This window comes from Phaseolus vulgaris, chromosome 9, assembly GCF_000499845.2.
Source record: "Phaseolus vulgaris cultivar G19833 chromosome 9, P. vulgaris v2.0, whole genome shotgun sequence".
NCBI classification, from domain to species: domain Eukaryota; kingdom Viridiplantae; phylum Streptophyta; class Magnoliopsida; order Fabales; family Fabaceae; genus Phaseolus; species Phaseolus vulgaris.
The window spans coordinates 15,487,052-15,511,503 of record NC_023751.2 but is presented as its reverse complement, the minus strand read 5'-3'; the positions used below and the strand labels follow the sequence as shown (position 1 = coordinate 15,511,503).

Below are 24,452 nucleotides of genomic sequence, written 5' to 3'. Positions count from 1 at the left end.
ATTTAAAATTAAAATTATCAAACTTTTTTTATTTATTATTTTTATTTATTTTTGAAATAGTGTTAGATAGAACAATAAAAATAAAAGGTGTTAGATATGGAAATAAAAACAAAAAGATAATAGATATGAGAAAATAAAAGTTTAAAGATAAGGAATTGAGTCATGATAAAAGGTTACAAGTAATAATAATAAATAAATAAATAAAAAATAAAAAACACTATAAAAGCTCTGTTCTGGAACGTGTTTCCTTCATTTCGTTATCTTCTCCGTGTTGTTATAACCCTAGCTCGGAAGAAGAAAGAAGAACTCGCATTTTTCTTCGTCCCTTGTCTGTGTCTCAGTCATTCTCTCTCTTTCTTTATATATCTCTCTTCTCTTCTCTCCAAACCCTAATCTCCCGATTTCAATTCTCACGCTCTTCGCTCACCACCAGATCTCTAACCGCGCTCTCCTTTCATCCATTCACTAACAAAATTTGGCTAAATTTCATTTTAATATCCTAAGTAACAACTAACGTTTTCGGCCGATTTTAACTTTCCAGAGAGAACTTAGTTTTTGTTGTTGTTATTTTTTATTTTATTTTTTTGTTCTGATTAAGTTACTGTTCTGATTTAAACCGATAAACGGCGTCTGAATTCGGAGAGCGTGAGGGAAATTACAGGTGTTAGAGAAATCACGTGTTGCGTTGTTGAGGAGTGTTTGATCTGAGGAAGAAACAATGGTGGGAGGTGGAAGCCGGAGGGAGGAAGGGTCGTTGGTGTTGAACAACAAGAACGTGTTTGCTGCGCTGGATACCCTGAAGAAGAAGAAGAAGTCGGATAAGGAGAAGAAGAGTAAGGGCTCCTCTACCAAATCGCAGGGCCAGTCCACCAAAACGGAGGCCCAGGTGTTCTGGGCCCCTGCGCCCTTGAACGCCAAATCTTGGGCCGATGTCGATGATGACGATGATTACTTTGCCACCACGGCGCCGCCCCAATCCGGGTGGGGCGTTTCTGAATCTCATCACAGTAAGGAGGACAAACATGGGAATTTTGAGGTGCGGGGATTTTTTTTATTGGTTTATTTCTTATTGGATTGTTTATTATTTATTATTTATCTGTTTTTTCACTGTGTGGATGGATGGATGCACATGTAAAAGTTCACTTGAATTCGATTGGTTCCTCCTGTTGTTACAGGATATACTTGTGTGTTAGGTTTTGTGGATGGTATTTGGGTAGATCACATGTTGAATTTACAATGGCTAAAATAGAGTTTGAAACATTGTATTATTATTATTATTGTTGTTGTTGAGGTAGTTAAATTACCTCAACAATAAATGTGTTATATATGTTGTGTTGTTATAATTACAATATACCTTTGGGAAGAGTACATGGTTTGGTTCTGTGTGCCGTTTAGCATATCCTGGATTACTTGTTTTGTTTGTTGGAAAAAATGGAGATTCTTTGAACTTTGACATGTAATTGCAGGGATTTTCTTTTTGAGGTAAATGTTGGCATGTAAGTACATAGTGGTGTGTATATATGTTTGCATTGTATTGTTTATGCTTGATTGGATGGCTAGGACAGTCTTTTGCTGCTCCAGATTTGGTGCTTTACAGTTGATAAGATTTATGATTACAGGATAGTGAGAGTGAGGAAGATATTTTGGATGAAGGGGATGATGAGGTGGAGGAAGAGCAGGATCATGAACCAGAAGAATCAGTGAAATCTGAATCTGAAGTTAAGAAGGATGCCGAAGTTTCTGTGCCTCCACCAAAGGAGGCAGAAAGACAGCTCTCTAAAAAAGAAAGGAAGAAGAAGGAACTTGCAGAGCTTGAGGCTCTTCTAGCTGATTTTGGAGTAGCACCCAAACAAAGTAATGATGGTCAAGATGAGTCACAAGGTAAACTATGCATACTGCATGCCAAATTGTTTTCAAGATTATAGTTTGTGTTTTGTATTCAGGCTATTAATTGGCCATCGCATGTTCATCATTAGCCTTTCTTGTTTTGCAATTTTTTCCTGCTTTTGCTAGAAGATTTACCCCCACTTTATTCTTCTTTTTGCATCCACAAGTTTTTATCTATTTAACTACAAAAGACTACTTTTTTGTTTAATCCTCTTTAATATATATTTTTATCTAAGAAAAGTAATTTTTTTGTGCATGTTACAATGTAAGTACTGAAGACCACTTATTTTTTATGAATCTTGCTCAACTAAGATTTTGTGCAATCTCATTTGCAGGTGCTCCTCAGGATAAGAAAGGTGTTGAGACTGATGGAGATGGAGAAAAGAAGGAAAATATCAATGTAGAGTCCAAAACTTCCAAGAAGAAGAAGAAGAAGGATAAATCTTCCAAGGAAGTGAAAGAATCTCAAGATCAACCCAACAGTTCAGACACAAACAATGGGCCTGATTTGGCCACAGACACTGATAATGTGGAGGAGGATACATCTACCGTTGATGTGAAAGAGCGTCTTAAGAAAGTTGCTTCTACAAAGAAGAAGAAATCTAGTAAAGAAATGGATGGTGCTTCTCGAGCTGCTGCTCAAGAGGCTGCTGCAAGGAGTGCAAGGCTTGCTGCTGCAAAGAAAAAAGAAAAGAACCATTATAACCAACAGCCTGTGCGGTAAAAGAACCCTGCTCCTTAACATCAATACAGGAATTTGTATTTCTTGTTCATATGATGATGCCGAATAAACTGTGGGCTCTAGGCTCTGGTAAGAGTGGTGATGACTCTAGTCGTATTCCAGTGGACCTGGGAAATTTTCATCTAGTTTTATTTTTGGGAAATTAGTGTTGTTCAATTGTTCTGGACTTGCTATTTTGGCACAGAAAATTTTAGCTTTAAATATTACCTGAACTGCATTGTTGTGTATTGTAGTTCTTGTATGTCCTTGTGGCCGATCAGTGATGAATTAGTTATGACTGAGAAGTTTATCTTTATTATATAGAAAGTGCTGTGTTGTTTTAAAGAGGCTATTTAACCCTTTGAAATTGATCCAAGTTGTTTATCGTCTTCCTAACAATAGTACTAGAAGATGTGTTATCTAGCACGGGCATACTAAATTGTTCTCAATGGATGGTGATGCATTATAGTAAGTAGTAAACTAAGCTTGGATGGAGTGATTTGATTTCTTTCATCTAGGTTTCTCTTCCATTAGGCGTTTGGATCTCATAATCTAAAAATATGTTCATCCTGTCAAAAACTAAATATTTTCACAATGTCAAAAAACTCTCTTAACTTATTCATAATAACTTTTACCAAAACAAGCTGATAGCTTGTTCTCAAATAAATTATTTGACTTTCTACTTTAGACAAAGGTCATTGTCAGATTTATGAACACATTAAAGAATAGATTAAGATATATATTATGTAATTGATGTATAGTTGTATATTGTAAATTATAAATTATTATAGTAAAATCCAAAACCATTAAACCGAACAATTCTAAGATAAACCTCAATATCATATCATATAAGCAATTTTGTATTAGTTGAAAATAAAGTACCAACTTGTGCAAGAGTAATTAATTACTCATAAGTGATCATTTATTTCAATGTTTTTTTTTTAATGATATGCTTCATTCTACTTTTTGATAAAGAGAGTTAATTATCCATGTCATTATAATTTCACATTGCAAATTTTTCTCTTTCATTTCTTTGCAATGGATGAGGAGAAACTTAAATTTTGTTATAGAACAACTTTGATTGAAATTATTATAAATTTTTAAATAACAGAGGAATGGTGCACTACTAAGTTATTTGTTTTTTTTAATGGATGGAATAGCCATTACATATTGGTGTACTGGTATTAGTAATGTGCACTGACACATTTTGATACTTCACAATTCTTATTCGTGGTTATTGCGATGTGATTAGCTCTAGATAAACATACACGTAATATCATTTCGTCAACTATGATTTTGAACATATTTTAATAAATACTTAGAATATTTTCATTTAATCTTTCAAATATCAAATCAATTTAGAAAACAATGACTACTTCATGTACATATTCTATTGATTTGTATAAAGACATATTATATAATGGTGTAACTCTATTAATATAAAAAAACTTTTAAAGAATTTTTAGAAGAAACAGTGAAGTAACAATCCATCCAAAATACAAAAGATATTATGGACTTATAATTTGTGCTGATAAAAAAAGGATTTATAATTTGTAAATAGAAATGTGATTGCTAATAATAAATGACTGATTTCTTATAACCTTTGATTACTATTAAAATATGGTTGCCATGTAAATGTAGAAGTGGGCAACAACAATATTAAAAATATTGATTTATAAACATCCATATCAAATCATAAAGGAGCTTTAAAAATAATCAATTGAAGGAAGTCCAACAAATATAAGTGTTAAATGAATTTGTGCTCTAAAGTATTTATGAAAATTATTCACATTTACAACTTATTAAATGAATTCATGTGTAGAGATTATCAAATTATTTACTAAATAACTGTGAATCAATAATTCAATAAGCATTAAAACATATCAATGATGTAGTAATTGTTAGGTACATTCCTTTTTTCCATTATGATTTGAAATTTCTCTCTACCCTATAAGTAAAGGCCTATAAGTAATGGCAAAGAATGTTGTGAACATGATTTTGGACAATATTAAAAATGGTGAATACTTGTATAAATATCTTCCTTAGATATGGTATAACAAAAGAGCTTTAAATAGAATCAATTGAAGATGAAGTCCAACTAATATAAGTGTTAAATGAATTTGTACTATAAAGGATTTATGAAAAATATTCACATTTACAACCTATTGAATGAATTCATATGTTACAGAAATTAAAAATTTATTTATCAAATTATTATGAATCATGAATTCAATAAATATTAAAATATATCAATAATGTATTAATTGATAATAACTCCAAAATCCTGTTCACATCACAACATTCTTTGTTATACAAGGAATGTTACCTAACAAGGTCAATGAAGAAAATTATTGGTTGAATTTACTCAATATATCTTTTAAGAGGAGATAAATTCTTTTGATGTGTATTTTTTCTTCGCTTATAAGAAGTTTAATCAGTTGAAAATATTTATTATCACCAATTAAAACATATTATCCCACATTAAAAGAACAATTAGGTAATGGAGATTTTTAATGAGTGACAATAGTATTCGTGAATGCTTAGTTTAACCATCAAATTTACAAATGTTTTATGCTTTAAGAAGATTGTTTGTGATTGTATTAATTTTTTCTTACTCATGTTAAATGCCTTTGAAATGAGTTTTATATCTTTATGGTATAATTTTATACTTCAACAATCTCTTATGTGAGTGTGGACTTGAATAATATTGTATCGAGAGATTTGAATAACTTTCTTATTCAATAGGCAAATGAATCAAAGATTTTAACCCTTTTGACATTAACATTTAATGGTTTTTAATTATCCGAATACCAAAAGTTATACAACAAGTGTTGGCAATACATATAAGCATTAAGGATGCAAATAATGTACAAGAAATAAATAATAACAAGTTGACTGCGTTCAATACCATTTTAAATGTTATATAGGGTAAGCAAAGTTAAACCAATTAAACATTCATTTTTACTTATTGAAAGATAACATTGTTTTAGCAACAATCATATATCACATAACAATAACACTTCTATTCCATAGTCGAACTGCAAATTGTCAATTTAAGATAGATATCAATGTAGAGACAAAGTCTTTTTATTCAATAAGTAAACAATTTGATATTGCATAAAACAACAATAATTATTTTAGATGAAATAACCATGATTTATAGATATTTTTTTTTATAGGTATTAGATTGATAAAGGACATTCTGGGATGCTCCATTTAGGGGGAGGGATAATATTAAGAGAATATTTTTGTAAATTAATGTCAAGTTTAAAAAGGTACAAACATATATGATTTATGCATCTATCTAAAATTTCCTTTATAACTAATATAAATGTGCCACATATTTATAACAAAACATGTAATTGTAGAATATTTTATGTACATTGAAAATAACATTAAACCAATACATCTTCATGATATGATGGAAATACTAATGAACTAATAAGAAGATATTTCAATCCATAAAGGATAAAGATTAATCTAATTAGAATTTCATACCTCTTGCATTCTATATGGTTCAAACAATCATATTGCTTAGAAATTTAATGACATGATTGTTTTAATGAGACTTAGGGACTAACACATAATTTATTCAAATAAAAGAGTACTTACATTTTGTTTATTAGGTGATTTGCCTTTACATATTTTAAAGGTTAAAAGAGGTATATTATTAATGTAGTTGTGAAACATATACATTAAATATTATATATATGTAATGAAACAATATTCTAGGTTATGACTTCTAAATTAAATGTTGAATGTTTAACTCTTGACCTGACAACATGTTATAATTATAAAAAGATCTTTATTCCTTATAATTAAACATGAAACAACAATAATCACATAACTTACCTTTGCGCATCTTAGAAATTAATTTTCTTTAAAATTAAGTTTTTGCAAATATCATGAATAAATCATAAAGATAAATCATACACTTAAACATAAATTTACCTTCCATAGTATTTATTCATATATTATATGTGTGATTTGTCAAAAAAATGTTCTCAAACTTCCACAAATGAGTACTAAAGAAGAATTATTTGGATAAAAAGATGAGAATTTCACAAAAAAATTAAATTTGTTTACAATCCCAAAATTAAGTATTTAATTTTTTTATTTATATATCACATATAAACATATGTATAACTTACTGTTCTATTTAAAAAAAAAATATTCAACTTAATATACATTATTTATATAATCACTAAATAAATTTTAACATACTTATTTGTTATATTAAATATACATGTCTCATAGTTAATAAATATATATAAAAAATAAAACATTCAAACATTTATTTATATACAATTAAAAATATATTTATAATTTATGATGTTCATGTTACAATTTTTTTAATTATCAGTTTTCTTTTGAAGGAGACTAGAGTTGAACAATGAAACATCTAAAAGGATAAACAATCACTAACATCGATTAAACTAATTAATGTTTATAATAAATTATGTTCTACACTAATATCATATGAAACTCTGACTTTCAAATATAATAAAAAAATAATGTCTAAGAAAATAATTCAATAAAATATTATGACTCTTCTAAAATATTTTAATTATTCAAAATTATATATAATGCATATATTCTAATGCATTGCTTTCATAATAATAATAATAAAAAAAAATACATTATCAAAGTTCACACACTAACAAACTTGCAAAATAAAAACATGTATTTTGAAGTTCTAAATATTATTCAATTAACTGTTACATATTTAAGTTATATATTTTAAAACTTCAGTCAGAATAAAGTACATGTATTTTTTGAAGTTCTAAATATTATCCAATTAACTATTACATATTTAAATATAAATTTTAAAGCTTTAGGCAAAATAAAATACATGTAGTTTTGAAGTTATAAATATTATTCAATTAACTATTCCATATTTAATTTATATATATATATATATATATATATATATATATATATATATATAAGGTAAATCATTTTCAAACAAAGGAATGTAAATTTAGTTAAATGTTCTTATAATTTAAATAAGTACAATAATAAAAAGTTCCCTTCTTATAAGTTAGAGGGAAGGGACACATCACAAAATTGAATTTATTTTATATCCTAATTAAGGAAAATGTTATTGTTGCAAAATCATACACTATAAATTAATGATTTTGTTTTATTTTAATGTTTGTTTTCATATATTGTAACATTATATATTTAGTTGTCGTATTTTTTTATGTAATCAATCAACTCACACAAAATAAAGAAATGAGAATAATAATATTTTATTTTAAAAATATATAAAATTAAAATTTATTGTTTCACTTATAACGTTTTTATTTATTTATTACTGCATAAGTTTTGTTTTCAATATTGGCTTAGGTATAATCAAACTTTTTCATTAATAATACAATTTTAATAGTGTATGATACAAAATATATTTAACTTTTATATATGATAAACAGTTGTATAATATAAAAAACAATAACACATATTTTATTAACAAATAAAATTCAAAATTAATGTAAATATTAAATTTTGACTTACTAAAAAATAACACAACATAAAAAAAATACAAATATGCAAGCCTTGGGTCTATAATCTAAGCTATTATTAAATATTGTAAGTAAAAGGTTATAGAGAGACATGTTTTTGAAATAATTTTTTCTGTTTTGTTTGATATAAACGATATTAAAAAAATAAAAATTGAATAAAATAGCTACAGAAAAATTAATGATTATAGGTCTCGTATATAAAGAAAAGGTACTTCTAATTAAAAAGAACTTGTATACACAAATACAAATTAATTATTATTTTAATAATTACTTTTATTTATAATAAAATAATTAAATTAAAGTAAAAAAATTAAAAAAATTAAATTATTCTAAAATGATTTTATATCATTTTTAAAATTTTATTTTATAAATATATTAATGTAAAAAAATTATTATGCATTATAAATTAAATTATCTATAATCTTTTCATTCAAATTTATTCTCTTAGTTCAAACAACTTCAGTCTTTAGTTTTTTTTTTCCTTAAATTCATTATTTTGGTCTCTATTATCAAATCCATCATCTCATCCAAAACAAAGCAAAGTCTAAAAATGGTTAGAATGTTTTTTATTCACTCAATTTATTGGATTTTTTAGACGTTTCTATAAAATTTTAAAAAATGTTAAGTTATTTTATTTGAAACAAGAAATTTAAAGAGTTTAAGTAAAATCTTAGACTTTAAATTTATTGGTACTACACAAAAGCTTATGTTTTTCTCTTTTACTCTACTTTAAAAATAAAATTTTAAACAAACAAAGCCTTTTGATTATTCTATTGTTTTTTTCTGGTAAGCACTATGTGTTTCCAGAAACGACAGCTTTACAGGCAGTTTCTTTTTCATTCAATTTCCCTCAAGACAAGCAACGTAGTATTCTTCGTGTCTCCTTCGTTTTTTGTTCCTCATTCCCACCATCAAACACACACAGACATCACTATAATGGTTCCAAGTCCACAACCCAGAATCAAGATCTCTCACTCATTTGAGCCAACAAAGCAAACCACATTAATTGCTGTTCACTTCACTTCTCAGTCTCTATGTTCCATTTGGCATGCGTGTCTGCTTCTGAATCGTTAAAGGGGCAGAGAATGGCAGCTTCTCTTGGTTTATGAGAGAAGGAGACAATGAACACTTCATTTTTCGGGATTAGGCTTCGTGCTTCTTTGGAAGGTAACAGCACTGTCAAAAGGGTTTTCCCCAGAAGCAAGAGATGCACTGTTTCTGTAATGCATGGTTGTTACCCATTGAGGCAAGCTTTTAGATTTTGTGGACAAAATGCAGACTTGTTGAGGAACCATCACCATGTTTCCGCAAGTGGGTGGAGGTGTAAATGTTTCAAGGAAAAGGAACCACCTTTTTCTTTTAGTCTGAGTTATTTCAGACCATTGTGGAAAGAGGGGCTTCTTTTGATGAGGGCCTCTGCATACACTGCTGTTATCTCTGGTTTGTTTTTATTGCTTTGGTTTGGAAGGAACAAAGCTAAGGGTTTCGTTGAAGCCAATATCTTGCCTTCTGTTTGTTCAATGGTCAGTGAGTGTATTCAGCATGATGTTTGCTTTGGGAAGGTTACAAAAATCTCGCCGTTGAGTGTAACATTGGAGTCGTGTTCATTTGGGCCAAGTGAAGAAGAATTCTCCTGTGGCGAGGCTCCCACTGTCAAGGTTCGTTTTCGCCCTCTCGCGAGTCTGTGGAGGGGGAAGTTTGTGTTTGATGCAGTTTTGACACATGCGTGTGTCATGGTGGTGCAGAAGAAGGACTATAGTTGGTTAGGGATACCGTTGTCTGAAGAGGGCACTCAGTGGCGGTTGTCAACCGAAGAAGGACTTGATCATCGCACTCGGGTGAGGAGGGTTGCACGTGAGGAGGCGGCAGCAAAACATGTGAAAGAAAGGGATGATGCAGCCAGGGAAGCTGCAGAGATGGGTTACTTTGTTTCTGAGAAGAATTGTGGTCCATCCAAGGGTGATGATGATTTAAAGGAGATTGCAACTCATTCAGCAGAAGGAACAAACTCCAAGGGTTTTTTCTGCGTGAAGGAGGGGGAACAGCATGGTCATCGTTGTGTGGACACAGGTATCGATTATGACATGAAACATGCTGATTTGGAGAAGTCATTCAGGGTGAAGTTCCCTGGAAAAGGACTTCTTAAGTTTTGGTCGAGAATCATTAAAGGGCATAAACACAAATCTGAAAGGAAGGCTAAAAGGAGTGACATCAGTGCATCTGGTATTGCTCTTAGAAAAAAAATTCTTGAACGTGGTGCATTTGCAGCAAATGCATACTTTCGCAGTAAATCATATGGGAAGTTTGAGCAGCCTTCATCATCTTCTAGATGTTTTCATTCTAGAGATCATGATATGCAGTTGGTAAAAAGTGATGTTGACAAAAAAGCTGTATCTGTTGCCAGTGCTGTTGATAATAGAAACAATGATAACCAAAATGGAACACAATTCAGAGATATGGAAATCTGGTCTCCTTCGGCAAATGAAAATATCAATGGTCATGCAAATGATTTAAAATTTTACAGTGATCTCCCTTCAAAGACAAGAGAGAGTAAACTTGAAAATTTACAATCTAGCGAGGATGTCGCAGAACATGCCAATGCAAATATTAGTACAGAGAAAACGGAGGAGTTGGGACATCACGTTGCACAACGTCCAATTGATGTTAGTACAACTAAGGGCCAAAGAGATTTGGTTTCAGTGAAGCAAATGTCTCAGTTGGCTACATATATTGAAGTTCCGTTCAAGACTTTGATTAAAAAATTTGGCTTCACCTCTTGTTTTAGAAACATCGAGGGGTTGACATCTCTCTTCCTTCCTGGTTCCATTGAAAAGTTGAAGTCTGAAATGGGTCTCAAAGTTGAAGATACTGTTTCAGAAAATGTAGACAGGGTAGATGTTCTGCAGTTTGAAGGCCTAAATAAAATTCTTCCTGTTACATTTGATTCTGTTCATGTTAGAGGTGCAACTGTCATGCTGCTTGCATACGGGGACAGGGAAGTTAGGTAAGATCTATTATCATTTATTATCGAAATGAAATGATGAACACACCTATTTACTAACTTATAATTTTAATATGATACGGGTGCTTAGAGAGGTTATGTTAATCAACATAAAGAGACATTGGGTAAAATCGTGTGTTTCTGAGACAACACAAATGCTTTAATATAATAAATAAAGGAGATTTGGTATCCTCTAATAATAAAGATATGATAGAGGAATGCATAAAAATGTTCCTAATAATACATATATAATTTAGATATTATTGATTATATAGAATTCGCTCCTTATTTCTATAATTATAATACTGCCCCTCAAGCTGAAATATGTATGTTGTCAATGCTGAACCTGCTGCAAATACAAATGATCCTTGGTCCTCTTAGAAACTTGGTGAATATGTGGTCCTCCTAGAAACTTGGTGAATATGTAACTATTCACCGATAAAGCTAGTGTTGATGTCTCCAAATTTCATTTTTTCTCATATGCAATGACAATCCACTTCAATATGTTTGGTCCTCTCATGAAAGATAGGATTAGGGACAAGGTGTAAGGCTAATTGATTGTGACATATAAGGTGCATTTGAGAACTTTCATCAAATTTAAGCTCCTAAACCCTAAACCCTAAATCACAAATTACTAATGCTACTGTCTTGTATTATGCTTTTGTACTTGATCTTGCCATGCCATTTTTGTTTCTTACTTTTCCACAATATTAAATTTCCTCCAACAAGAACACATTACCTTGAAGAGCATCTATTGCTTTGTGACCCAATCCTATCTGATGTGAGTTGATTTTAGATTGTTCAATTTTAGAGGTGACACTTTACTATGATTGAGATTTTAAACAAGTATATGATGAGACCTATGGAAGATTCCCACTGGACACGAACTTAACCAAGTGGTTAAGTAAGTGTGAAGGTTCACTTCCAAGATAAGGTGATAGTGATGATGCATTGCGGAAATTGAAAGACATGAAAGGAAACAATTAAGATGGCCATGGCCGAATGCTAAATGGAGAACATCACAAGAACACAAAGGAAAACCGAATTATAACAAGTATAGAACAAAAGAATAAAGTGGCGTAATGGAAATGAAGGAAAGGATGGAAGAAGAAAGCTTATGGTGTGAATTGAGAAGGGACACGCCACTTGGAGTATGGTTTCCTCCAAGATGAGTGTAGAGGGCCGCCACTTGAGAGCTCTCAAACTCACTAAATATAAGACCTATTGCTAGAGCAAACAATCCTCACACAATTTGTGCAGAGTTTTCCTTCTTTTATAAATTTCAACATGAGAAATACAAGGAGTAAGACACCCTATTTATAGGAGATGGTGCCTTGGAAAACAAGAAGCAAGAGTAGGATGAGAAACACTAAAAAGGGGCGGCCTTAGGCATTGACATTAGTCAAAACCGCACCCTAAGCTTAATGTTCTAGAAGCTAGGTCATCTCTCCTAAACCTAGATGTCTTGTCTTGAAAAAGTGGGCTTGGAACAAGCCCATTTCACTAAGAACACTCCATTTTATGCTATATGAACTTACTCTAGCTTATCTTGCTATTTAGACCCCCAGATTGAGTCCAATTTGTTTAATTCTTAAGAAGACCAGCAGAAAGAACATTAGATGCAGAAAGAACATTAGATGCTCTGGTCTTTGTCCATTTCTTCCTCTGGTGAGGTCTTCACTTGAAAGTGGAGATGACTTCTCATAGTGTGAATGGTAATTTGCATCCTTGGTCCTCTCCTTGTTGGCTTGGTTTGTATCACTATCAGTGTTAGAAGAATACTCAACGATTTGAGTATTTCCCTTATCTTCATTAACGAGACCTTTGCCAAGAGCCTTCTTAATATACTTTAGGATTCATATGACTATATTCCAATGGTCTTGATAGGGAGAGTTTAAAAGTTGACTTATTACGCCACTACAAAGGTGATGTCAGGACAAGTCACAATTAGGTAATTTAGCTTACTAACTTTTTGTACAATATGACCAAATCATCCATGGATTGTGAAACTTCTATACCAAGGAAATACCTCAAAGGTCCTAAATCTTTTGTTTAGAACTTTTGAGCAAGATATAATTATAGTTGTATAATACCATCCTTATGATTGTTTTTAATAACAATGTCGTCCAAACATGCATGAATATAAAATTGTGTTTTGGTTTATAAAAAACACCTTAAATTGATTATTCATTAGTAAAATCCAAGTACATATAGAATAATTATCAATGAAGGTAATAAAATATTTAAAATTAAATGGGGTAACTAAATAATTAGATGGGGTACAATAAGAGGAAGAACCCCAAGTATCACAGTGAACTAAATAAAAGGAAGTCAAAGCTTTTTTATTAAGACTATCAAGAAAAGGCCGATGAATATGTTTTTCCTAACTGACATGACTCAGTTCAGAGTAGACTAATGTTTTAAACTTGACACCATTTTTTGCAATTTTGTCAACATGGGATGACTTAATTCTGCATGAATCATTATTGGAGAGACTATTCATGCACATATTGATGGTGATGAAAAGAGACAGTAAAAGCCTTGTGAGTCACATCCAATGCTAATTGTCCGACTCGATATTTGACTGTGCAAGGTAACATTATTTTTAATGTATAGGATTGGGTCTATTGGGTGACAAACAGTAAATTAACAGGGCAATTAGGACACAAAGATCATAGTTAATAGTTCGAGATGAGAGGGGTTATGCAAAACCAATGCTGCAAACTTGTATTTGTGAACCATTGACAGCAATTATAAAAGGCAAATTGATAGCAATAGTAAAGGAGGAGAAAAGAGAACGATTATTAGATATATGATCAGTTGCACCAAAGTTAATGACCCAACCCAAGGACCAAGGGAAGGAGATTGAGAGAGACAAGCAAATGAATTTCCTGTGTGTGCTATTGAAGCAGTGTTACTAGTGGATTGACATGTCGCACACCATTTGATAATGTCTTCATGTGTTGTTGCAAAGAGACCAACCGATAGTGTAGAAGCAATAGGTGATTCAAAAGTAGATTCCTGGAATATATTGGGTGGACGAGGGAGTTTCTCATGTAACTTCCTACACTTATCAATGGAATGTCAAATGCAGCACCAATGTTTGTATTTCAGACAATTTTTAGAATTATTTGTGCACGAGCATCCAAAGTTAATACATTGTGATGAAACGAAAGTGTTTTACCTAAAAGACGAGTATATGTCTCCATGTTTATTTTTTTTGAAGAATATAGAGGAGTACAGATGATGCAGAAGTCATAGTAGGGTTTACTGGCGTCTACAGGTTCAACATCCTTCGAAGATAGTGGGTCTACCAGACCAACACAGTTTTGATAAGAGCTATAGATGCCACGTTAAACTGTAGGAAAAAGAGAGATTGAGATGAAATTGTCTTTGAGACAACACAAATGCTTTATTTATATTGAGAAAAAGTGATCAATACAATAAATGGAGGAGATTTGACATCCTTTGATGATATAAATATGATAGGGGAATAAATAAAAACTTCTAATAATACATATATAAATTAGATATTCTTGATTATATAGAATCTGCTTCTTATTTCTATAATTATAACATGGCTAAATGCTATTTAATCCATTCTTTAGCAGTATGATAGTCAATTGATCTTCCAAAAGTTTGACATTCTTTGATCAGCCATATTTGAAGGAGGTTAACCTAGGCATTAGAAGAAAGCTAGGGATACATGTAACTGGCATATTGTACTCGATTGAAACTCTCTGAATCTCTGCCATAGGATGCTCAAAAACCCTTAATCATTCCACTGTAGGTCTTTACTTCTGGTTGCTTCTATTTGCCTCTTTCAGGAAGTAATTAATTAAGATTTTCCTTTTCCCCATTTCTGTTATTCCCTTTGTGTATGTGGGTTATGCTTGTGTTTATGCTGGAGATGCAACTGAATATAACCTGATTCAACCAACCTTTTCTTATCTGATTGTATGAAATACTCAAGCTGTCAGTGAACAATAATGCACTATTAATGGAATTTAACATCTATCAAGTAATGAGTGCTCAAGCTTGGTCTGAAATGAACCTTTTGTTGGACAGTTTTATATCATGTTGTTTCCTCTGTTTGGGCATAGTTGTGTTGCGAGTATTTATATCGATTGCACAAAACTTTGATTTCAGTTCTAAAAATTTAGGGCAGTAACGGGTTTTCTGTTCATTTAACTGCATATTAAGATTGGACATAGACTTTGCTATATTAGAAAAGATTATCAAGTTTGACCTGTTACATTGGTATTACAGATTGTGTGACCATATGTTACTTGTATCTTCTTGAATTGATGCTGAACTTTTAAATTTGTTAGCATGTTGATAATCTTCATATTGTAGGATAAAAAGGTGAGTTGTGAACTTTTTTTAACTAAAATATTTTTTTATTGATTGTAAGTTTGTGCCTGGTAGGTGAAGTCATAGTGGTTGTAATTTGCAAATATTGAAGAGCTGGTTTAATATTGGATTTGAAGTCTTATTTTGAAGATTATGATCAACATCAATTTAATTGTTCTCTATGCTTCACTTTCAGGGTGATGGAGAATGTCAATGGCCAAATGATGTTTCGAAACCACTACAACCGTATAAAGTTAAAACTCAGTGGAAATTGTAAGACTTGGAGATCAGATGATAAAAGTGAAGGTGATGGCTGGTTGTCTGTTGATGTTTTTGTTGACACTATTGAACAGAAATGGCATGCTAATTTGAAAACTGACCATCTTTTTGTCTCGGTAAGGTATATATATATATATAGTAACCTGAAGTTTCAGTACTTTGTCATCTTCCTTAATTTCAATTAAGTTTTATGGCTATGTAGTTTATGTCTGGATCATGTTCTATGCAGCTCTTTGAAAGGGTACTAGACATTCCAATTACATGGTATAAAGGGAGGGCCAGTGGTGAGGTGCTTCTCTAACCTAAGTTTAGTTTCTTTCAAATTCTATTTGGAAGTGTTGTAAAGTTGTTTTTAGTTTCAGTTGTGATTAAATTTTAGTGTATTTGCTGAATAATACTTTGTTGCTGAATTTCAATGGTGCTATACACCTAAAATCTGCCTCCTAAACTAGAATAACGTGTTTGAGTAAGACCTGAACAATGGCTTTGTTTGCTGTGCTTCTTTCCCTCCTTAATAGCTTTTATCTGTTTCTCTCAACAAAGTAAAACATAGTGCTTACAACTACATATTTGGTTTACCTATATCGTAGAACATATGTTGCCAGCATTAGATTGGAATTATGATTTATCATTGGTCAATTGAAGCTTCAGTGTCCCTGGTTATTACTCTGGTCATATGGTTATTTATAAAATAGCTTTGTTTTGGTTATAATCTCTTTCAAGTGTATTTAATGTTTAATACCTAAAAGCTTAAGGAGTGTTGGGCCCATTTCCAGCCTTCTCTAACCAAGCATGCCTATATTGTGGAGGTCCTTTGTAATTTTTACCTGGATATGTCAATGGAAGGTCCTCCCCTTGTTAGCTTAACAGATTCAACTAGATTGTTGATTATTCTATATTGTACTCATGTTGTTTCATAAACACATACATGTTGTATCTTTTGGCTTAGATTTTGAAAATTCATTTACAGCAAGTTCTTCATACTTTTGATAATTATCTTGGCAATGCCAGGCTACTGCTTCCTAATAACTGGACTTCACGTGCTTGATACATTGATTCCCTATATTCAGGTTCACTTGTGCATGTCAAAGGGTGAATCATTTCCAAATCTTTATGGACAGCTTGATGTAACGGGGTTGAACTTCCAACTATCAGATGCTCCATCTTGTTTTTCTGTATGTCTTCCTCTCATCTACACTAGGATATCTTGTGCAATTCTTTTTTGGCACTTGAAATTTCGTTTGTGGTATATTTTTTTTCATCCTTCGTTACATATGCATTGTATTTTATATTGCTCAACAAAAGTATGCTTTATATTCAAAGATGCACTTGACAAAATCAAAGACAAAGCAAATATATTTTAGAGAGCTTATTCAATTTTCTTAGGTTCTCATATTTATATAGAAACTATACATTAATCTGGGATACAATGGACGAGAGAAAAAAATTAAAGACACCCATAGGACCCTAGGTACAACTCAAAACAACATTTTAATAAAGCCTATTATAACACTCTCAAATTGGAGCATACAAATTATATGTACTAAGCTTGAAACAGATAAATTCAATTTGAGGCCCTATGTAGGATTTTGTTTAAACATCTAAGAGTTGTACATTGGAACAAAGAAAGGGAAGGGAATAAAGAGGTATTACTAAAAATATGACTATAAGCATTGAGTCAATTATCCGTGGACTTTGTCTTTTCAAATATTGTAAATGCAAGTTGTTAACAAACTAGGATTTGTAGATGATTGTGCTAGGTTGTTGGATTTTAACCTCAAATATTGTTGATATTCCTCATTAGAAAACTTTGGTTCAACAATCTTAGATTTTGAGATATTGACTATCTTGTTAGGAAAGTTGTGGAGAGAGTAGCTTTTTCTTGGGTATGACTCATTTACCAAAAAATTAAGTATAGTCCTTCTCCTATGAGTCCATCTATCTATCATTATTGTGCACCCATAGGGTAAATCCCTTGTGTATATGGAACACATAGGGTTATGTTTATATAGGAAAAAGAAACATATGGGCTAAGCCCATTACATAAATATGAGATATCTAACAATATCTATAATATCTCATAATATCAAATAATATCTAATTATATCTAATAATATCTAACACTCCCCCTCAAGCTGGTGCATATAGATCATATGTACCCAGCTTGTTACAAATGTAATCAATCCTAGGTCCTCGTAAGGGTTTAGTAAAAATATCTGCTAATTGATTATTTGAATTAACAAACTCAGTCTTGATATCTCCTGATATAATCTTTTCTCGAATGAAATGACAATCAATCTCAATATGTTTTGTCCTTTCATGAAAAACTGGATTTGAGCTAATATGAAGAGCAGCCTGATTATCACATATCAGTGTCATTTGACTAACCTCTCCAAATTGCAATTCTTTAAGTAACTGTTTAAGCCAAATAAGCTCACAAGTAGCCGAGGCCATAGCTCTATATTCTGCTTCTGCACTAGATCTTGCCACAACACTTTGTTTCTTGCTCTTCCAAGAGATCAAGTTATCACCAATGGAGACACAATAACCAGAAGTTGACCTTCTATCAGATGGAGATCCTGCCCAATCAGCATCTGAATAACAAACGACTTTAGTATGGTTATTATGACCATATAACAAACCTTTTCCAGGAGAGCCTTTAATGTACTTCACTATACGAATGACTGCATTCCAATGATCTTCACATGGAGAATTAAGAAATTGACTCACCACACTGACTGCAAAGGAAATATCAGGACGAGTAACAGTGAGATAGTTCAATCTTCCAACTAATCTCCTGTACTTCTCAGGATCTGAAAGAGGCTCCCCCTGATTGGGTAGAAGCTTGACGTTGGGATCCATGGGAGTATCAACAGATTTCGAATTCATCAACCCAATTTCCTCCAAAATATCTAATGCGTATTTTCTTTGAGAGATAACAATACCAGTATTGGATTGTGCTACCTCAATCCCCAAGAAATATCTGAGTTTGCCAAGATCTTTGGTCTGAAAGTGTTGACAAAGGTGTTGTTTTACTTGTGAGATGCCATGGTGATCACTGCCTGTAAGAACAATGTCATCAACATATACTACAAGATAGATACACCCAGCACTCGAGTGACGATAAAAAACTGAATGATCGCCTTCACTGCGAGTCATACCAAATTGTTGAACAACATTGCTAAATTTTCCAAACCAAGCCCTAGGAGACTGCTTGAGGCCATATAAGGATTTGCGAAGACGACATACCAATCCAAAAGACTCCCCCTGAGCAACAAAACCGGGAGGTTGCTCCATATAAATTTCTTCCTGCAAATCCCCATTAAGAAAAGCATTTTTAACATCCAGTTGATAAAGAGGCCATTGTTGAAGAGCAGCCATAGCTATGAATAAGCGAACAGAGGCCATCTTTGCTACTGGAGAAAAAGTATCACCATAGTCTAAACCAAAAATTTGGGTATAACCCTTAGCCACAAGACGAGCTTTGAGACGATCAATAGTACCATCAGGACCAACTTTGATAGCAAAAATCCACCTGCAACCAACAACAGATTTCCTAGATGGTAAAGGAACAAGTTCCCAAGTTCCATTATTCTGAAGCGCATTCATTTCATCAAGCATGGCCTGACGCCAACCAGGATGGGCTAAGGCATCACCTACAGATTTTGGAATGGATACAGAAGAAATAGACGAAAGGCAGGTATAAAAGGGTTGAGATAGTCTATGGTAACTCAAAGCAGTATAATGTGGAGAGGGATTACGAGTAGAACGTATACCTTTACGGATAGCAATAGGAAGATCAGGTTCAACAGTCGGAGGTTCAACTATAGGAGCCGGAGGGGGATGAGGTGTTGGCACCAGAATAGAGTCTGCTGATGGACGATGAGACGGTTGACGACGACTATACACCTGAAGAGTTGGCGGCGGTGGTGAATTGTTAGGTGCACTAGGCACAACAAGAGGAATATTAACTTGATTAGATGAAGAAATTGAAGGAGAAGGACAAGACTTAAAGTAAAGGGAAGATTCACTGAAGGTGACATCTGCTGAAATAAAATAACGGTTTAAAGACGGTGAGAAACATTTATATCCTTTTTGTGATCTAGTGAACCCTAAAAAGACACACTTGTGTGACTTAGGAGATAATTTATCAAGACCAGGACTAAAATTATGAACAAAACATGTGGACCCAAAAACTTTGGGAGGTAAAGAGTGGAGAGGGTCATGTGGAAATAAAATAGAATGAGGAATTTTGTTATCTAAAACTGAAGATGGCATGCGATTAATGAGATAACATGCACTAAGAACAGCATCACCCCAAAAACGCTGAGGAACATCACCATGGATTAAAATAGTACGAGTTGTTTCAACAAGATGTCTATTCTTGCGCTCAGCTACCCCATTTTGTTGAGGTGTATAAGCACATGAAGTTTGATGAAGAATACCATGAGAAGCCATAAAATTTTTAAAAGAATGAGAAAGATACTCACGTCCATTATCACTGCGCAAAATTCGGATGGAAATTCCAAATTGATTTTTAATTTCATTGTAAAATATTTGAAATATAGAAAACAACTCAGAACGGTTTTTCATTAAAAATACCAAAGTACATCTTGAATAATCATCAATAAAAGTAACAAAATACTGAAATCCTAAATTAGACTTAATACGACTTGGTCCCCAAATGTCAGAGTGAACTAAGGCAAAAGGAGATGAAGCACGTTGTGAGACACTACGAGGAAAAGAACTACGAATGTGTTTCCCTAACTGACACAACTCACACGATAAAGTAGACACATTAGACAAACTTGGAACAAGCTGTTGCATCTTGGCAAGACTAGGATGACCCAACCGAGCATGAATGAGAGATGGAGAATCCATAATTGCGCCAACATGTGCAGAGATCTGTAGTTGATAAAGTCCATGAGACTCACATCCGGTGCCAATCATCCGTCCCGAACTCCGGTCCTGTAAAGTAACAGAATCTTTGGTAAAAGAAATAACACAGTCAAGGGAACGAGTGAGACGACTAATGGATAATAAGTTAAATGGAGACCCAGGGACATAAAGAACATTACCAATAGATAAAGATGAAAAAAGATTAATAGTACCAACACCATGTGATGGTACCCTATATCCATTGGCCATGGTAACTGAAGGTAAATAACCCGTAGTAGATAGGGAAGAGAAAAAAGATTTATTACCAGTAATGTGATCAGTGGCACCTGAATCTAGAACCCAAGGGCCATGGGAAGTGGAGTGAGTGAGGCCAACAAAAGATGTACCTGAATGTGCAACAGAAGCCGTGGAACTAGGGTTCTGACGATCCTCATACCATTTAAGAAATTCATTGAAAATAGCAGGCTGGCTTGGGGTATCAATTGAAGTATGGTCCATGGTAGAAGGTTGCACAGGGGCAATTTGAGCAACCGCAACAGATCTAGGAGGACGACCATGTAAGGCATAACATCTGTCAATTTTGTGGCCAAGTTTGCCACAATGGTCACACTTGTGACGCCCTTTGCCCGGCTTGTGAGGGCGAGTACGATCATTATGCTGAGATACTAAAGCAGAAGAGTCATCAACATGAGACGTTATATCAGCGGTGTGTTTACCTGGCACGCGCAAAAGGGTAGAACAAGTGGAAGTAAAATTGGGCACAATAGGAGATCCCAAAATTTGATCACGAACGTGAGAATAATCATCAGGAAGACCATGTAAACCCAATAACATGAAGAACTTGGATCTTTGTTCTAGTTCTTGAGAAGGAGTAGAGGCAGGAGGTAATAACTCATTAAAATCATGAAGAGCATGAAGTTTACCTAGATATTCTGCCATTGTACCATCAAGACGTTTGGGAGCAACAATTGTGAGAAGATTTTGACACACACCATAAAGACGTTGAGTATCATTGGTGTATAATAATTTTGCTTGTTCCCAAACTTCTGAACATGTTTCATAGGTACGAAAAATTTGTTTTAAAGATGAGTGAATGGTCGATTTGATAACAATGCATAATTGAGCATCAATTTTCGACCAACGAACAACCTCATTTTCAGCAAGAGTAGGATGAGTAAGATGATCAACAAAACCTTGACTCTTAAGCCATAATTTAATATCTGATGCCCAAGTGTCATAATTGGTTCCATCCAATTTGTCAATGGAAAGATGAACATTGACGTAATTAGTATAAATAGATGAATCCGGCATAATGACCGAAGAAGAAGCCATAGTGGCAGCGGAAGCGGAAGAAGCCATAAAAGATAAGGACAAATCCAGTCACCGGTTAATTGGCGGGAGCAACAAAGATGAAGGCTCCGACAGCGATTCCGGCGAGATTCCGGCGGCGTCTCCGGCGAAGGTCCGGCGAGACAGTGGGGGTGGTGGCTGGAAAATTCCAGTGAATAGTGGATTCACCAATAAAAATTGAACCCTAAACCCTAAACTCTAACCTTATGCTCTAGATACCATATTAAAGGAAAAGAAAGAATAGGGTAAATCCCTTGTGTATATTGAACACATAGGGTTATGTTTATATAGGAAAAAGAAACATATGGGCTAAGCCCATTACATAAATATGAGATATCTAACAATATCTATAATATCTCATAATATCAAATAATATCTAATTATATCTAATAATATCTAACAGACTATCTTGTTAGGAAAGTTGTGGAGAGAGTAGCTTTTTCTTGGGTATGACTCATTTACCAAAAAATTAAGTATAGTCCTTCTCCTATGAGTCCATCTATCTATCATTATTGTGCACCCATTTTTCTTCCAAAATAGTTTATGTTCTTCCAAGATCAAATTGGCCTTTTCAACTTGTTGCTTCAAATATTTCACACTAATTTCATGATATGATAGTGGCTTAAATCCAACACCATGTTTAGCAACCAACTCAAGCATCCTCCTGAACTCTTCATTGTTTGCTACATTAAATGGAATAGCATTATTGAAGAAAAATAGAGCATCTTGACATGCATCCTCTCTCTCTTTTCTTGAAAATGGCATTACTAGTAGTTTGAGTGTCCCTTTTCTTGAAAATACTTGATGAGTCACCACTCTCTTCTTGACTTTGGTCTTTTTCTAACATTGTCTGAATTACCCATTCTACTGTCCAAATCTTCTCTAGATATTGATTTCTTCATCAAATTTTGTTGAAATAGAGAAATCGTATCCAACATTAATATTTTAATACAACATCCTTTGAAATCCTTGCTAGGTTATGCTTTAATATATAAACCCTTATTGTTAATACTTTCTCACAATATTTTCATTTTACGTTTCTTGCTTTCCCATCAATAAAAGCACAATGATTCCATGCAAGATCAGTCCTTCCACTTGATGCCATTATAAATCTCAGCAGCAACGAGCACAACTAATAAGAAAAATAGAACAAAGAAGAACAAAGAGGAACAACGGCGGTAAATGTGAGTGATGGTGGGCCACAAGCGGCAGAGAGAGCAAACGGCGTAAAGGGCAAGCAATGGCGAACGCCAGTGGCGAAGAGCGCAAGCGATGATGATTTGTTTTAGTGGGTTGGTTTTCAGGGGGTCTGATTTTCTTACTAATGCTAGCAAAAAAGCAAACACATGTATTGGGCCTTATCGTTGGATTTCAGAACCAAGCACCGCATAAGGTAGTTTTCTTTTGTAACCAAAATTTTCCATTCAGAAGACGATTAGACGAATCGAGACGACCTAAGGATCCTCCTATTCAATGAGCGACATGCATACTCGCTCTGGTCCGCATGGTTCACGATCCGCCATGAGAGTCACCTTTCTTTCTCCTCCAAACTCATTTAATCGTACGAGTATGTGAGTATGCTTGCAATTTCACAACACTAGAGAAAGGCATAGGCTGAATCCCTTCTGTGTATTGAGCACATAAAGTTATATACTTATAAATAAGAAAATACAAAGATATGGGCCTAAGTCCATTACATCGAACAATCCCTCAAGCTAGCATATAAATTGCATGTACCAAACTTGTGACAAATACAATCAATTCTAGGTCATCGTAAAAATTTGGTGAAAATATATTCTAATTGATCATTCGAATTAACAAACTCAGTCTCGATATCTCCAAATACAGTCTTTTCTTGGATTCAATGGCAATCAATCATAATATGTTTGGTTATTTTATGAAAGATAGAATTTGAACTAATATGAAGAGCAATCTAATTGTCACATATAAGTGTCATTTGAGTGACCTCTCCAAATTGCAATTCTTTTATGTAATTGTTTAAGCCAAATAAGCTCAGAGGTAGTTGAGGGTCATTTGAGTCAACATTTTTGAATTATGAACCTATTTTTAGTTGTGTTATGTATTGAATATAATTTTTCATATAGTAGTAACTCTTACGAGTCAAGTTACGTTCCTCGAGTTACGATTTTTAATCCCCATTTTGATCCTTTTACAATTCTCGAGTTTCATAACATTGCTCTCTCTCTCCCTTTCTCTTTTATCTTAATAATGTGCATTGAGGACATCCTCTACCACCACCACCATGTCCTCTCCTATGATACCACGACCTCCTCTTCCACATGTAGATACCATGGCAAAGGATTAAGTAGATTCTTGAAATTTTCTACGTCCAAGAGCTGTAACACGAAATTGTGTTAAGCTTTCCGTGGTTGAAAGACTTGTTAGATTTGATCCCTAATATGATCAAAATTTGGATCAT

The 24,452-nt window shown here is 33.2% G+C and overlaps 2 protein-coding genes across 2 annotated transcripts in view; both read left to right on the top strand.

Annotated features, from left to right (window-relative positions):
* Positions 1-240: 240 nt before the first annotated feature.
* On the top strand, positions 241-2,953 carry LOC137820440 (uncharacterized). The gene is made up of 3 exons (XM_068624543.1): positions 241-1,036; positions 1,620-1,881; positions 2,223-2,953. The coding sequence occupies exons 1-3, from the start codon at positions 719-721 to the stop codon at positions 2,609-2,611; spliced, it is 969 nt and encodes a 322-aa protein (XP_068480644.1). The 5' UTR covers positions 241-718; the 3' UTR covers positions 2,612-2,953.
* A 6,003-nt stretch (positions 2,954-8,956) lies between these two features.
* LOC137820412 (protein TIC236, chloroplastic-like) overlaps positions 8,957-24,452 on the top strand; it is a 33,922-nt gene continuing 18,426 nt past the window's right edge. The window contains exons 1-4 of the mRNA XM_068624494.1: positions 8,957-11,134; positions 15,681-15,879; positions 15,993-16,052; positions 16,834-16,938. Of these exons, the coding sequence (XP_068480595.1) occupies positions 9,252-11,134; positions 15,681-15,879; positions 15,993-16,052; positions 16,834-16,938 (2,247 nt within the window). The 5' untranslated portion in view covers positions 8,957-9,251. The remainder of the gene's footprint in view (positions 11,135-15,680; positions 15,880-15,992; positions 16,053-16,833; positions 16,939-24,452) is intronic.

Excerpts from the sequence above, each read along its gene's own strand:
- LOC137820440 (XM_068624543.1), top strand. The coding sequence starts at position 719 with ATGGTGGGAGGTGGAAGCCGGAGGGAGGAAGGGTCGTTGGTGTTGAAC. Across the intron at positions 1,037-1,619 it reads ACAAACATGGGAATTTTGAG|GATAGTGAGAGTGAGGAAGA; the intron begins GTGCGGGGATTT and ends TTATGATTACAG. Across the intron at positions 1,882-2,222 it reads TGGTCAAGATGAGTCACAAG|GTGCTCCTCAGGATAAGAAA; the intron begins GTAAACTATGCA and ends TCTCATTTGCAG.